This window comes from Pelodiscus sinensis, chromosome 2 (assembly GCF_049634645.1).
Source record: "Pelodiscus sinensis isolate JC-2024 chromosome 2, ASM4963464v1, whole genome shotgun sequence".
Classification (NCBI taxonomy): domain Eukaryota; kingdom Metazoa; phylum Chordata; order Testudines; family Trionychidae; genus Pelodiscus; species Pelodiscus sinensis.
The window spans coordinates 335,339-351,661 of NC_134712.1; the positions used below are offsets into that span (position 1 = coordinate 335,339).

Below are 16,323 nucleotides of genomic sequence, written 5' to 3' on the forward strand. Positions count from 1 at the left end.
TGAAATCCCCAGGGCTGATAGAGCTTGGACTTTCATGAACTAGGCCTTTCCAAACTCATAGTCCATTTTGGTCAGTGTTGCAGTCATAGGATTTTAAAAAGAATAAATGTGATTTCATGTATTGAAATCTGAAATTGTAAATTGTACCCCCAACTGGTATCCCCCTTAACATCTGTATAATAATGGGGAAACGACTGGATTTCACTGGGGGACACCAGATTTCATGAGGGGAGGGTGGGGAGACCAGAGTTTTTTGCGGCTGTGAATTTGGTAGGGTTCTCTCTAACAGGTGCTGTGTTCTCTTAAGGTATAAAGCCTTTCAAAGCCTTTGCTCCCACGTTCTCTCTCACACACCCAGCTTGTGGCTGTTACCTCGCTGTCTGGCCCTACCCCCTTCACCGAGGAGCATTGCACCACTGCTGATCCGCACAATGATCGCCAGTGTGGTCAGGCACAGAGGGATCTCTGCATGTCTCTATGGCCTGGACACTAGCAGCCCAAACAGGAATTGCCACATGAGAACACCGATCCACTTGCAGCATGGACATAGGCCAATAGGCCTGTTACTCTTTTTCGCAGTGCCCAGGTGGCATTAATGAAAACCTGGAGAGAGACCCAGCCTGTCTCAGAGTCATGTAATGAATTGAACAGACTTCCCTGTCTGGGCCCAAATGAGATCCAGGCTGAAGTGCCAGAGTTCAAGTGATTCAGATATTTTTAAATCTCTTTCCAAGCGTGGCGGGCTATCATTCTCCCTGGACAGAAGGAAAGGCAACCAAGCAAGAGCAGACATCAGCAGTTGGAACAAAGAGAAGGGCTGCAAACAAGCAAGGCTGAGGAAATCAAATGCAAGGGGCTGAGGAAGCAAGAAAAGAGGGAAAGAATTAAGTGTGGAATTGAAATGGAGATGCCAGCCCCACCAGTGAGAAAAGCTCTTGCCCCCGTTGTCATGTGGTCCTGAGCAGGGAGCCACTCCCTGTATGGGAAGGAAAGGGCTGGGAGCAGAGGGGTTGTCTGTAGGCAGTCAGTGCACAGTACATGAGCACATGGGCTCCCCTTTCAGAGGAGAGGGAGAAGCCAGAGTAGAGGGAGGCAACGGTGAAGTGGAGGCAGGAAGTCAAGGCATTGGTTGGAGGCAGCACGTTCACTGGCTGTTGTAAAGGGAAGGGGGAAGTGGCAGAGGAGGAGAGGGTCACAGGTAGATTTTTATGCTGAGGGACTAGAATGTGGTTGTTTTGTGAGGGGTGTGAGAATTGGGCTGAGGTGTGCTCAGTACTAGTAGGAGGACTGGAGAACCCCACAGGAACCGTCAGCGAAGGGGTGTGTGGGCACGTTCTCACGCAAGGTGAAGTAGGAGTGCAGTAGCCCTGATGGGCCTTCAGACGGGGCTAACTGGACAAGTACCAGAGCCAAGGCTGAGCTGTTGGGTAACCTGCCGTCTGGCATCGCCAAGCCAGACTCAGGAGCTCGAGTCAAGTGTGCAGCTACCCAAACAGCCCATAAGCAGGTGTGGCTGAGCCAAAATCCCCGAGGAGCCTGACAGCAGCACTGCCACCTGTGGACCCCCACTGAACCCCGGAGGCTCTGCCACCAGCAGAAGCATTGGCATGAGTCTATCCAGGACATGAGCCAGCCATGTGACAAGCCACACTGCACGGCAGCTACTCCCCCTCTACCCAAAATGGAGCCTCTGACCTGCCACCCTGTGGGCTTCAACACACCCAGGGGGCTGGTTCTTTCCTGCTCTCTTCTTGCTTGCCTGACCTCTTCTTTCTCTGTCTCTGCAGCTGCGTCCCCACGCACCCCCCTCTCCTGAGGATGTCCCAGTCAATGTCAAGCAGGCATACAAGACCTTTGCAGCAGTGCCCCAGTCACATTCTCTCCTTGAGCCACAGGCCAATAAGGTAGGGGTGGGACAGAGACGATTACCTGGCTGCACAGACTGGGGACGGGGCAGGCAGAGAAAACGGGGATACTGGGAGCATCACAGGTGGGTCAGGAAATTACAATGGGTTCAGGAGGTGCTGCTGTGTTTCTTGGGTGAGGCAAAGCAAGCCCCTCTCAGAAGTTTCCCTTTTCTCTCTCCTCAGGAGATGCATGGTCATACAAGCACTGAGAAACCTAAAGCTTCTCCTGAGGTGAGTTTCAGTGCCTGGAAATTGAGTTGAAGTTGGGGGTTTGGGGGGATGAGGACAGGGTCCCATCTGGGGCAGTGCAGAGAGGAAGTACAGATATGGGGTAGTACCTGTGCCTGCAGGGACTGGATGTGCAGTGGGGACCAGGGAAGGCAGGCATATACCCTGGGGGATTAGGTCTGGGCAGGGATCCAGAGAAGGTGGGCACCAGTCACATTCCTGAAGAGAGTGGATTTGAGATTGGGGAAGGGGTAAGACAGACCTAGGCTCTTACCTGGGGGGATTGGATATGGGGCAGGATCTTTTGGTGGCTGACGTGCTGCTGTGGCTGTTGCAGATGCTGTCACCTGGGGGACTGCACAGCCCAGAGCAGCGATCCTTCCGCGAGAGGCAAAAGTACTTTGAGATGGAAGTGAAGCAGCAGCAGGTGGAGAAGCCACCCAAGCGTGTCTCCCTGGTGGGGGAGGATGACCTGAAGAAAATGAAGGAGGAGGAAGGTGTGAGGGAGTCAGTGTTGGGACACTGGGTTTCTTTTTGGTGGTTCCTGGGGAATCTGTTATCTGCCTGTTGGCTTTTTGAGGGGGGGGGGGCTGGAATCCTGCCTATTAAATATGGGACTGGAAGGACCTCCTGAGTCATTGAATCCTGCCCACTACTATTATAGGCAACCGTATCCTGTCGTCCTAGTCATCAACTTATCAAGCTCCATTTTACAACTAGTTGGGTTATTTGCCCTCTTGCTCCTACTGAAAGGCTGTTCCAGAACCTCACTTCTTTGGTGGCTGCAAATTTTCTTCTGAATTCCAGCCCCTGGCTCCTGGCTTCTGGCTTATTAATAAGGGGGGAGTTCAAAGCAATATTGCACTACAATATTAAACAATCGTATTCAAGCCTGAAAAATTGTGAGACTAGCTTTAAAAGGATACCGGTTGGGCTTGTTGGGTCTTTCTTTGCCTTCTGACTTTGAAGTCTCTGTGGGTCACATTTTCAAGCATTTCCACAATGAGGAGTGCTAGAAATGCTGTTTTTAAATGGAAGCGGAGGTTCTCTTTCGCTTGGCCTCTGCATATTCCCACGCCTGGGGTGGGATGGCCTCTGCAGCTCCGATAAGTAACATTAGCCAGCAGTCCCACTGGGGCATGCACGTGCCTCCTCTTGCCCCTCTCCTCATCACTTTGAAGGCTCTAAGGGCAGGCTCCTTCCAGCCACCACCAGGAGCAAACTACCAGTCTCTCTGGACTTGGGACCCAGATTCCATTTTTGGCACAAGTGCTACTGAAACATTTTGGTTTAGGGTTTTTTACATTGTGAAAATTGTACATCATTAGTAGTTACAGATTTGGGTAGGCTACATACTGGTTTTCGCTGTGGCCGATCTGAAAACTAAGAAGCCAAGATTTACGTGCTGATTTTCCTCCCCAGCAATCTGCTCATAACACAAGAACTAGGGGTCACCAAGTGAAATTAATAGGCAGCAAATTTAAAACAAACAAAAAAGTATTTCTTCACACAACACACAGTCAACCTGTGGAACTCCTTGCTAGAAGATGTTATGAAGTCCAAGATAATACCAGGGGTCAGAAAAGAGTTAGATAAATTCATTGAAAACAGGTCCATCAGTAGCTATTAGCCAGGATGAGCAGGGATGGTGTCCTTCACCTCTGTTTGCCAGAAGATGGGAATGAGTGCCGGGATGGATTATTTGACTATTACCTGTTCTGTTCATTCCCTCTGGACCACTGTTGGTAGACAGGATATGGAGCTAACTGGACCTTTGGTCTGAGTGATATTTTCTGTCGTCTTACCTATCCATCCCTTTCCTAATGATTCCCAACATTATCTTCACTTTTTTGACTGCCACTGCATGCTGAACAGATGTTTTCAGGGAATTCTCCATAAGGACTCCAAGATCTCTTTATTTGAATAGTAACAGCTAATTTAGACCCTTTCATTTTGTATGTATAGTTGGGATTAAGTTTTGCAATGTGCATTATCTTGCATTTATCAACATTGCTTCTTCTCCCAGTGCTTGCTCATGTCGATTCCAGTGAGGTAATTGTCGGAAAGTATTTCCCCCTAGTAGCATCTGTCTGGTCGGCTGCAGCCCTCACCGAAGTGGTGCCTCCATGATGACAAATATAGGACCCTTCCAGTCCGGCATCTCCTCGGTTCTTTCTTATTGCCAGTGACAGTCATTGGAACTCCAGTTGCTTACTGTTGCAGGTGTTCCCTGAATTCTGTTAGCTGATTGTGTATAATAGTTTCAATAGTGTTTTAAAGTTGTTAGTTTAGTTGTATAGGACGGGGGTCTCCCCCACCCCAACTTTCCTGTTCCCCCTTGGAGTTCGGGGTATGCTTCAATCCTAAGAATTTAAACCTTGTGGAACCTGCCACATGCCAATGCCAATGGGCAACCCCACGACTCTTGTCCCAAGCAGACCAGTGCAAAGTCTGCAAGAGGTTCTACCCCAGAATGAAGCAGGAGCACAACTTGTGATTCAAAGAGGTCCTCATGCAGGAGCCCTTTGTCCACAACCAGCAGGCAGGATCCAGCACTAAGCTCCTCCATGGGGAATGCTCCCAGATATCTTTGAGGCCAAGCAGGACTTAATAGTCATGACGGCCCCCGTGGCCCAGCCAGTCATGGTAAGCATCTGGTACTGCAAGAGGAGGTCTCCGAGGTGTTGGACCTGATGGTGGACATTTGGACATTTTAGCTCTGGCAGGCCCAACCAGGATGTTTCTTCTCCAATTAAGACTATTCAGGAGAACACAAAGGTCCCATGGCAAACTCCAGCCTCTCTGACCCCCACAGGAAAAGGGTTGAGAGAAAATATTTTGTGCCCTCCAAGGGCTATGAGCACTCATCCTTTGTACACTGGTCTTATTGGTGGCAGCAGCAGTCAGCAAGTGAGAGAGGCAAGGACAGAGGTGCCTACACCTTGAGTTAAGGACACTAAGAAGCTGGATCTTCTGGTTGGGAGGGCTCCAGCTTCACATTGCACGTCAGCCAGTACAATTTTAAACCATGAATGAGACCAGAGCTGTGATCAGGACATGGCTGCAGGCTACACTGAATCCTAGAATCCTAGGGCTGGAAGAGACCTCAGGAGTCATCGAGTCCAGCCCCCTGCCCAAAGCAGAACTAGCCCCAACTCAGTCATACACTGCACTCAGCAGAGTAGGCAACTTGTGCCATGTCAATCTGTGGAACTCCTTGCCTAAGAAGGTTGTGAAGGCTAGGACTATAAGGGTATGTCTACACTAGCCCCTAGTTCAAACTAGGGAGGCTAATGTAGGCATTCGAAGTTGCAAATCAAGGCCGGGATTTAAATATCCCGGGCTTGATTTGCATCTTCCCGGCCGGTTGCCATTTTTTTTCTTTTTTTTTTAAAATTTACAAGTCCGGACTAACTGCCCACGTCTACACGCGGCAGGGACCCGGTAGTTCGAATTAAAGGCCTAGTTCAAACTACCTGTTATTCCTCCTGCAAGGGTAAGGAATGGTGTCCCTAGCCTCTGTTTGTCAGAGGGTGGAGATGGGTGGCAGGAGAGAGATCGCTTGATCATTACCTGTTCGATTCACTCCCTCTGGGGCGCCTGGCATTGGCCACTGTCAGCAGACAGGGTACTGGGCTGGATGGACCTTTGGTCTGACCCAGTATGACCATTTTTATGTTCTTGTTCTTATGTTCTCTGGATCACAATGTGACATTGCTCCTAGCTGCAGCTTCCCGGGGGGTCCAACAAACAAGACAAAGATCTCTCTTTTCAGGGAGTCACTCTGTTCTCAGAGAAAACCGACTCAAGGCTACATCGCTTGAAAGATTCACAAGTCACTCTGAGATTGCTGGGGCTACACTCTCCAGCCACCCAGGATAGACACTTTAGGCCTCAGCCTATGCCCTGGCCACATCGAGGACAGCCTTAGCAGGACCGCAACCACAGAAGGGGAGGAAACCTGAACCGGAGTTGCCAGCCTCAGCCTCTGAAGAACCAAGGGCCTGGGTTGTCAAGGCAATCACCTGCCTTTAGAAGATGCAGGCCTGGGGGTGACATACCAACCTGAGGACTGGATCCTTCTTTCCCCTTTTCAGAAATTTCCTATTTCTACCATGCACAGTCCCAAATCACACTGGAATGTTGGCTCCTTCACGTGATAGCAATGGGATATTCTCTCCAATTCTTCTTGCCCCCACCCTTCCCTGTCCCACTGCAGGGACCCTTCTCAAGAGCAACTCCTTGTGCAAGGGGGTCTGGAGGCAACGGGTTCTACTCCTGGTATTTCCTAATACCAAAAGCAACAGGGGACCTCAGACCCACCCTGGACCTGTGCTACCTCAGCAGGCTCACGCAGAAGGTAGTTTTGGATGGTCTCGTTAGTGCCATTACTCTGTCTCTGGATCCAAGAGATTGGTATGTCACCCTCTTTCCATAACCCTACCCATAGTGGGGGGCCCTCACTGCCTGTTCACAGCACTCCAGTTTGGCCTGTCATCGACTTCTCCGATAGTCACCAAGAGCATGTCAGTCATGGGCTCCTTCCTGCGGTTCAGGTAGCAAAGGGCCATTCCAGGACACAAGTCGATCAACAGGTCAGCTTGATAAGATCCATGTTCAACACACGGAGTCTCCTGTTGACACACAGAAGCCAATGCTCTCCGCTACCCGGAGAATGGCGTTCACAGAGGCAGTGTTAGACTCGAGACAGGCCCGAGCATTCCTTTCTTCCAGTCCCACTTTCACGCTATTCACAACATCATACAAGACAGTTTCCTACAACCACGGCAGGATATTGCTTGAAACTCCTTGGGCACGTGGCATCTTGTGTGAATGTGGTGCAACGCGTGAGGCTCAGACTCGGACCTCTCCAGACCTGGCTAGTATTTGTGTGTTGATGAAGCAAACAGAGTCTGGACAAGGTCATCACACCTCTACCGTGGCTTCTTGCGTCTCTTCACTGGTGGTTCAATCCCCGAATGGTGTGTGCAGTGGTCGCCTTCTCCAAACCACACCCCTCATTGTGTCTGGTCTACAGCGTGTTGGCAGTCGGGTGGGGAGCGCAACTCAGAGAGCATAGAACAGTGTCAGGGAGCTGAGAGCAGTTCATCTGGTGCATCAGACCTTCCAGTCTTGCACGTCAGTCTTGATGGACAATACAACAGCGATGCTTTATATCAACAGTCAAGGTGGAGCACATTCCTCTCCCCTCTATCAAGAAGCCCTAAAACTCGGATTTCTGCATAGCCCACTCGATAGCCCTGGCAGCATCCCACCTCTCTGGATCTCAGAATGAGCTAGTGGACCATGTAGCAGATCTTTTCACAATTGTGAATGGGCCATTCACCCAGAAATAATAAACAATATTTTCCAACTGCAAGGAGTTCCCCACATCAACTTTTTCACCACAAAGGACAACAGGAAGTGCCTATAATTCTGCTTTTTCCTGAATCACAGCCGGGTTCGTGGGCGGATGCATTCCTTCTCCCATGGAAGAATCATCTCTTCTTACATATTTCCTCCCATCCCGCTCATTCACAAGATCCTCATCAAGACCCAGAGGGATGGAGCCTCGGTGATCCTGGTGGCATCCCTTGGCCATGACAGCATTAGTACACTATGTGGCTGGAGCTATCAATGGATACCCCAGTCACTCTAGCATTAGTTCCAGATCTGATTATTCAGCATCACATCTAGCTCCAGCATCCCAGTTCATGGCCTGGAAACTATGTGGTTGAACCCACTAGAGCTCATATGCTCAGACTTTATTAGGGAGGATCTTCTGTGCAGCAGGAAACCATGGACCAGGGCTACCTAGTTAGCCATGTGGAAGAGATTTTAAGTTTGGTGTTCTCAGAGCCGTATCTCCCAGAGGCAATCTTTGATTCCCTTTGTAGGACTGCCTGCTAAAGTTGCAACAGCAGGGCTTGTCACACTCATCAATAAAGGTTCACCTGGCCGCAATCTTGGCTTCTCATCTCCCCTCTCATTTCTGCTAGTCCAATGGTGCAAGATTTCCTTAAAGGACTAGACTAGTACTCTCAAATCCAGCAGTTACCCCCAGCTTGGGATCTCAACCTGGTACCTTTGAGAATGATGGGGCTTCCTTTTGAGCCCTTAGTGACAAGGTCACTGTTCTATCTGTCATATAAAGTGGCTTTCCTGCTTGTGATAACCAGCCCAGAGAGTATCCAAACTCAAGGCCTTCTAAAACATCTGAACTCACCTATACAATTTTTTACAAGGACCAGGTCCAGTTTCAGCCTCACCCAATGTTCCTCCTGAGAGGGTCTCCAATTTCCATGCCAACGAAGACATATTTCTTCCAGCTCTTTTCCCGAAGCTTCACACCAAGAGCCATGAACAGGACATTCAGCGGGCATTGGCTTTTTATATTGGACAAACAAAGACATTCCAGAAGTCAAACCAGCTGTTTAGAACAGTGGCATAAAAGATGAAGGACTTCCTAATGTCATCCCAAAGAATATCATCGTAGATCATATCTATACATGGACATGCTACAGCCTAGTGAAGGTCCCCGCCCTCACACTGGCTGAGAGGTCATCAAGTCCAGTCCCCTGCCCTCACGGCAGGACCCAGCACCATCTAGGCCATCCCTGATAGATGTCTATCTAACCTGCTCTTAAATATCTCCAGGGATGGAGATTCCACAGCCTCCCTGGGCAATTTATTCCAGTGTTTAACCACCGTGACAGTTACGAAGTTTTTCCTAATGTCCTACCTAAACTCCCCTTGCTGCAGTTTAAGCCCATTGCTTCTTGTCCTCTCCTCAGAGCCCAAGGAGAACAAATTTTCTCCCTCCTCATTGTAACACTCTTTTAGATACCTGGAAACCACTATCATGTCCCCTCTCAGTCTTTTCTTTTCCAAACTAAACAAGCCCAATTCTTTTAATCTCCCTTCATAGCTCATGTTCTCTAGACCTTTAATCATTCTTGTTGCTCTTCTCTGGACCTTCTCCAGTTTCTCCACATCTTTCTTGAAATGTGGTGCCCAGAACTGGACATAGTACTCCAACTGATGTCTAATCTGCACAGAGTAGAACAGAAGAATGACTTCTCGTGTCTTGATCACAACACTCCTGTTAATGCATCCCAGAATCATGTTTGCTTTTTTTGCAATAGTGTCACACTATTGACTCATATTTAGCACTATGACCCCTTAGATCCCTTTCTGCCATACTCCTGCCTAGACAGTCACTTCCCATTCTGTATGGGTATGTCTACACTACCCTCCTAGTTCGAACTAGGAGGGTAATGTAGGCATACTGCACTTGCAAATGAAGCCCGGGATTTGAATTTCCCGGGCTTCATTTGCATGAGCAGGGCGCCGCCATTTTTAAAACCCCGCTGGTTCGAACCCCGTGCAGCGCGGCTACACGGGGCACGAACTAGGTAGTTCGAACTAGGCTTCCTAGTTCGAACTACCGTTACTCCTTGTGGAAAGATAGAAAGTATGGCAAAATACCACCTTGGTTTAACCAGGAGATCCTGAATGATCTAAAAATAAAAAAGGAGTCCTATAAAAAGTGGAAACTAGGACAACTAACAAAGGATGAATATAAGCCGCGCTACACGGGGTTCGAACCAGCGGGGATTTAAAAATGGCGGCTCCCCGCTTATGCAAATGAAGCCCAGGAAATTCAAATCCCGGGCTTCATTTGCAAGTGCGGTATGCCTACATTACCCTCCTAGTTCGAACTAGGAGGGTAGTGTAGACATACCCTGAGATACCAACTATGTCGTAGTCATGTTTATTTTTTAGCACTTCAAGTTCTTCCTGTTTATTACCCATATTTCTTGCATTTGTATATAGGCATGTAAGATACTGATTTGATTTTGCTCCCAGTTCTGCCTTGTCCCCTTTTTTCCTGCATTGGCCTGGGGAGCCAAGGATGGGAGTTTCTAGTCCCGCCCTGGGAGCCACTGGACCGCCAACCATCTCCCAGGTCTTCATGTTCTTCATTTACCTGTGGGCGTTGGTCACCTACCCCCATTGAACCTAATTTAAAGCCCTCCTCACTAGATTACCCAGTCTGCCTCCAAATATGCTCTCCCTCTTCCTCGAAAGGTGAACCCCATCCCTGCTTAGCAGTCCTCTTGGTACTTCTCTTTCATAACTGGTGTTCTTCAAGATGCGTTGCTCATGTCCAGTCCAGACCCACCTGGTTTCCCCTCTGTCAGAGTAATCTGGCAAGATGTAACTGGAATGGTGGTCGGTTGCAGGTCCCTGTATGTGGCACCATGAAGGTGTGACCTCAGGGGGCTCCATAGCTGAGCAAAACCTTCCAGTGCCAGTGCCTGTGCCTGTGGTGGGTGCATACGTCATTGGAATGGACATGAGCCACCCAGTGTGGAGAACAACAGTTAGGAAAGATCGGCAGTCGTTTTATTTTTCTGATTTCTTGGTAGGGTCAGCGCAGTGAGCCTAGTCCCCCTGCCCACCTGTTGGGTAGTGCGTGGCAGGGAGCCTAGTGTCTCTCAAGGCTGGCGTTCTGAAGAGAAGGTGCTATCGCACTCCTCAGTCCATGGAGGAGCAGTTCCCTTAGGCACTGGTGATACATGGTGCTGCCCTAGAACTGCTGACGTTGACAATCTATCTGATGGAGCTAGTAGAAGCAGGCAAGGCAGTTAGGCAGGTCTCAAAAATATCCCCTTTGTGTATAAAAAAGTATCCTCCTCTTGCGTTCCCATGCTTTCCGAGTCCTGCGGGCACGCTTAAACCCATCGGAGGTGACAGGTCTGACTGCCGTTCTTGGGGTCCAGAAGGTCTTTTCCCCAGGTCAGTTTGGCAAAGACCCTGGGCATTTCCTTCCTTTACAGCATGGGGCATGGGCTAAGGGTCACTTGCAGGTCTAAACGTATAAATGGGGTGTTCTCTGTAACTTGGAGTCTCTGAACCATAATCTGAGGCCTTCAGTCAGTCAGCCCAAGGCTGGCGGTCTATTGCAGGTGTGAGTGGGTGAGGTTCTATGGCCTGCAATGTGCAGGAGGTCCAACTAGGTGATCATGATGGTCCCTTTGACTATAAAGCCTATGAGGACACAGGCCTTTTCTGAACAGTCCGCACCCATGGGGGAGGGGAGAGGTCTTCCCAACACCTGCCAGGACTCTGACTGCCATTGGGTAGCGAGGGTCATCAGCTCGTCTGGCCTCCCAATGGCTCTCTGGAGTGGCGGGCAGGGAGAAGGCTTTTCTGATTAGCAGGAAGTGATTCAGAGGACACTTTGCAAGGCAGTGAGGCTGGGACAAGAGTAGCTACTGAGCAAGCTCAGGAGAAGTGTGTTTTTGGGGAGGGGATAGACTCAGAGACTACTGCAGAAACTGTACGACTCTTGCAGAGAGGGAGAGAGAGGGGGAGGGGGAGGGACCTATCCAGAGCCTGATCTCATGGACCTACCCAGAGACCGGAGGCGTCGCTGATAGCAATCACCTCTGCAGCACTCTCCCGCTCATATGGGTGTGTCCATTTTGGCAGCTCGTAAACTGCAGCAGAAACGGGCCCTATTACTGGAGGAGGAGGAGGAGGAAGAAGAGGAGGATGCAGGGAAGCCCGATATGAGCATGCAGTCCAGCGTCATCATCGAAGGAGTGGAATACAAGATCAAGAGGCTAAATGGAAGGAGCATTCAGTCCCCAGCAACTCGGTAAGACTGACTGGCAGCTCAGATTCAGTTTTGTGTCCTGGGAGTGAGCCAGCATCACCTGTCCATGGGATCTGGGGTCTGGGCAGGCTCTTGTGGGGGACCTGGTAATCACAAGACATGCAGTTTGTCCCCAGGTCCTCGTTCTTCTCAGATGTGTGGCTGCTCAGCTCCAGCCTTGGGTACCTGGAGTCATTGATTGCAGTTGTGGCTAGCTCGGGAAACACCTCTTTGCTGAGCCTGTGCCTTGCCCCTTAGGCTCTTGCATTATGCCTGTGTCTGCTGGCGTCTCTCTCCCCAGGCTGCAGTTCTGCACTGGTGCAGCTTCTTTCATTTCTTGCCCTGCAAATTTGCCTCACAGATGGAGAATTGGGCTTCAAACAGAATCAATCTCAGGTTGCTGCCTTCAACCTTTCTCAGAATCTTGTCTGTCTGACTCACACCTGAAACAGGCATGGCATGTCAGTCAGTGTTTTACCAAGGACTGTGTCTCTGATTTTTCACTGCATTCTTCTGCAGCTCCGAGTAGCATTGGTGATGTTTTGCTACCGGATCACACTGCGCACTCTGCTGCAAATGGCTTCTCACTCTCCTAGCTCCCTTCTGGCCATTTCTGCTCCCTGGTGCACTGTCTGTGGTTTTCACTTGTCTGGCTCATGGCACAGCAACACTGCTGTCAGTAAAGATGAGTCCTGTTTTTCCACTTGAGACAGGGATTTTCCCTCATGCTGAAACTGCTGCAGGATCACGTCTCGGGCCACAGAGCCAAGCATCTTTGTCTTGTAGGCTGGGGCTTACAGTCTCCCCTTGCTGCCTGACCACACTAGGGACAGTCCAGGCCCCCATTTTGGCTCTAGTTTCTGCTGCCCATCTCCCCATTGCATTCATAGAATCATAGAATCATAGGACTGGAAGGGACCTCGAGAGGTCATCGAGTCCAGCCCCCCGCCCTCAAGGCAGGACCAAGCTCCACCTACACCATCCCTGACAGATGTCTATCTAACCTGTTCTTAAATATCTCCAGAGAGGGAGATTCCACCACCTCCCTTGGCAATTTATTCCAATATTTGACCACCCTGACAGTTAGGAATTTTTTCCTAATGTCCAATCTAAACCTCCCCTGCTGTACTTTAAGCCCATTACTCCTTGTCCTGTCCTCAGAAACCAAGAGGAACAAATTTTCTCCTTCCTCCTTGTGACACCCTTTTAGATATTTGAAAACCGCTATCATGTCCCCCCATTCACCCTCTCAGTCCAGAAACACCTCGCATTCCACCTGCATGGGGGTTCCCCCATCCCTCATGCTAACCCGGGCTCTGGCAAGCACTAAAGAAGGGCAGCAGCCAAACATGCAGTCTTTGCAGCCTCTCCCCACAGCTCAGAGATGTCACTCTGCAAAGATGGGGCGGGAGGGCCCGTACTCTCTCAGCTGGTGGGCTGCAAGTGCTGGAGAGTGGTATGCATGGCCCCCATCACTGGCTCCATTGCTTCTCAGGCTCATTGCTTAGTTGATGTCCAGTGAGCTTAATAGCAGGAAGGAATGTCAGACTCCTCTCCCCTCATCAGCTCCCCATTTCAGCTCTGGGCAGAGATAGGTCTCTGAAGGCAAAGTTGTGATAGGGACTGAGATCTTCAGTTGTTCATTCAGGGCCAAATTCTGACTTACGCCTAGGACATATGGGGGCCAACAGGACTGCACAGAATGCAGCCCTTAGCTCAGCTCTGCCCTCACTCAGTCCTAGGGGGCTGCCAAAGGACTGACTTTGCCTTCAGAAAGATCTGACCTCAGCAAAGGGAAAACAAGAAGCAGTCAGCCACCTGTCACAGCAGGGGGGCTGGCGGGAGCAGGGCTGGACTTAGGAAAGAGCTGGCAGGTGAGCACAATGGTTTACACTTGATACAGCAGGCGGTGGCAACGCAGCCAGAGCTTGGGGGAGGGAGATGAGTTTGGATGGCCTGTCTGGGGTGAGATAGATGCCCTTGGCATCAGAAGGATGCAGATGCGGTATTGGAGTTGGGACATGACTGGGGCCTGGACCTGCTGAGACGCCTGATGTCAGATCAGGGAGAAAGGTTGGTTTGGTGAGATTAGAACGTAAGAACGGCCACACGGGGTCAGACCAAAGGTCCATCTAGCCCAGTGGCCTGTCTGCCGACAGTGGCCAGCACCAGGTGCCCAGAGGGAGGGATCACAACAGGGAATCCTCACGTGATCCCTCCTGTCACCCACCTCCAGAGGCCAGGGCCACCATCCCTACCCTCCCTGGCTACTAGCCATCCATGGACCCAGCCTCCGTGGATTTGTCTAGTTCTTTTCTGAACCCAGTTAAAGCCCTAGATTCTGAGGCGAAATCCCCTGTCTGGGTGCAGCAGGAAAGGAGATGGTCCCCAGGTTGCAGGCAGGCAGAGTGTTCACAGAGACCAGGCAGAGCGAAGAGGACACGCTCCTGTCAGGCTGCACCCAGCCTCGGGTTTCTGCCATGGGACAGGGGAGGTTCTTCCCATCATCCAGGTGATTCATTCCTACTCCCTGCTCACATGCCCTTGAAGGCTTCCTGCCGCAGGCAGATGGGACTGGCATGTGCAAGATACCAAAGCTGTCAGACTAATGCATTGAGGGCCACAGCACTGAACTGAGCTGCAGGGTCTGCATCCTGGAGCTCAGGTCCATAGGAAAGGGGCTCTGTGCTCTGACGCCGCTGGGGGCATCCTTCAGCGTGCCTGGTTGACATGTCTGTGTTGCTGCAGGGAATCCGAGGCAGACGAGCACAGCAGCTCCCAGAGAAACTCGCTAGAGGACGGATTCAAGCTGGAGCAGAGACCTAACTCCATGTCTGGGTAAGAGGGCACTCTTGAGGGAGAGGGGAGAACAACATTGGAGCAGCCCTGCAGCCCGCAGCCAGCCACAGAGTGGGCCGGGCCACTCTGCCTTTCAGCAGGCTTTGGGGAGGTGGGGATATGGGGCAGGGAAGGGTGTGGGTGACGCATGTTGGGTACAGGGTTGTTTACTAAGTGAGAGCCAGGAGCCTGGGGCTGGGTGACGAGGTCCTTCCTTTGAGGAGATCCAGGGTGGCTCAGGGCTGTGGGCAGGATAGAAAGTGGGGCCCTCCTTTGAGAAGGGAGAGCAGGAAGACTGGGGGCTTCTGGGTGGGTTGGGCCAAGCCCCGTGTGATGCCTGGTATCTCTTCCCAGACTGATCCCAGTGTACCCAGGGGGCGAGGCAGGGGCACCGGTGCGAACGGCCAAAGCTGAGCGACGGCACCAGGAGCGATTGCGGATGCAGAGCCCTGAGTTCCTGAGTACCCAGGAGAAGGAGCTGTCTCCAGCTGAGCGCCGGGCCCTGGAGGCAGAGAAACGAGCCATGTGGAGGGCAGCACGGTGAGTCAAGGGCAGCCTAGTATCCCTCTCTTTTCACTAGCAGGCGCTGGTGTTGTCATGGAATCTGTAGCATCAAAGAGAGGGAAAGTTTAGGGGCCAGGGAAAAGGGAGGCTATTGTGGCCAGACCACAGGTCTATCGCCTGTCCAGTCTTATCTACCTCTGACTGGAATTTAAGGGGGTTCATCTCTTCTTTACACATTAGCAACACTTGTGTAGTCTTCCTAACAGTACACTCGCACTGTGTAGCGTTCAGCTCAGGAACTGACGTGCGTATCTCCCTGGGCAATTCTCTTCCCGCTCTGTGCACTGTTTCCTCGCATCAGGACAACGGGTTATGCATTGAAACTTAAAAGGTGGCAAATTCAAAACTGACAAAAGGAAGTTCTTTTCTAGACACATCATTTGCTGTTAGACTCTGGAATTCATTGCCACGAGATGCCATTGAGCCGAGAGCTTAGCAAAGTTCAAAGGGGGACTGAACGCTAGATCCAGTTAAAACGATTGAGTGTGAGAAAAAGAGAGAAAACTTCCTGCTTCAGGATTTAAGCCAACTTATGTTCCTGTGTATGTTGGGGATAATGCTACTTACCTTCCTTCCGTGGAGGCAACGAGGAGTTAATGTTTGTAAAGGCTTCCAGAGCCGTGGATGGAAGATGCTAGAGCTGGTGCATTGTTTTGAGGCTGGAAAACTGAGGGGCCTGTGTTATTAAAAAGGTTGCATGGTGTCATTCTAGCTATTGAAAACCTGATTGAGCCAATGTTCCCAGGATCAGGGCAGGGCTCAGCAAGAGGGTTCCCTTTCCTCCGTCTGGGAGGGGTGATTTTCCAGTCAGCGCTACCTTTTAGTCAGGACAGTCTTCTCTAGCAGTGGTGTGCAACCTGTGGGTTGCGACCCCCAAGGGGGTCAGATGTCTCCCTGGGAGGTCTCCGCGCAGCGGCCAACAGCTGGGCCCAGCCCCCAGCCACCCAGATATAAGTGCCGCACGTCCGCCAATGGCCAGGCCCAGCCCCCGGCCACCCAGATCTAAGCACCACGCGGCCACCAACGGCCAGGCCCAGCCCTCGGCTGCCTGGATTTAAGCGTTACGCCGCACGGCAGCCAATGGCCAGGCCCAGCCCCCAGCCGCCTGGGTTCGCATGTGGC

General features: G+C 51.0%; 1 protein-coding gene across 46 annotated transcripts in view; it reads left to right on the forward strand.

The window, feature by feature from the left end:
• The window catches only part of SCRIB (scribble planar cell polarity protein), a 264,687-nt gene that overhangs the window by 201,804 nt on the left and 46,560 nt on the right, over positions 1 to 16,323 (forward strand). For 34 of the 46 annotated variants that reach the window (XM_075919859.1, XM_075919864.1, XM_075919865.1 and 31 more), the window contains 6 exons: positions 1,788 to 1,990; positions 2,066 to 2,138; positions 2,473 to 2,632; positions 11,634 to 11,802; positions 14,548 to 14,637; positions 14,992 to 15,177. In XM_075919859.1, the coding sequence (XP_075775974.1) occupies positions 1,788 to 1,990; positions 2,066 to 2,138; positions 2,473 to 2,632; positions 11,634 to 11,802; positions 14,548 to 14,637; positions 14,992 to 15,177 (881 nt within the window). The remainder of the gene's footprint in view (positions 1 to 1,787; positions 1,991 to 2,065; positions 2,139 to 2,472; positions 2,633 to 11,633; positions 11,803 to 14,547; positions 14,638 to 14,991; positions 15,178 to 16,323) is intronic. The other 12 variants (XM_075919866.1, XM_075919869.1, XM_075919873.1 and 9 more) reach the window with 2 other exon arrangements.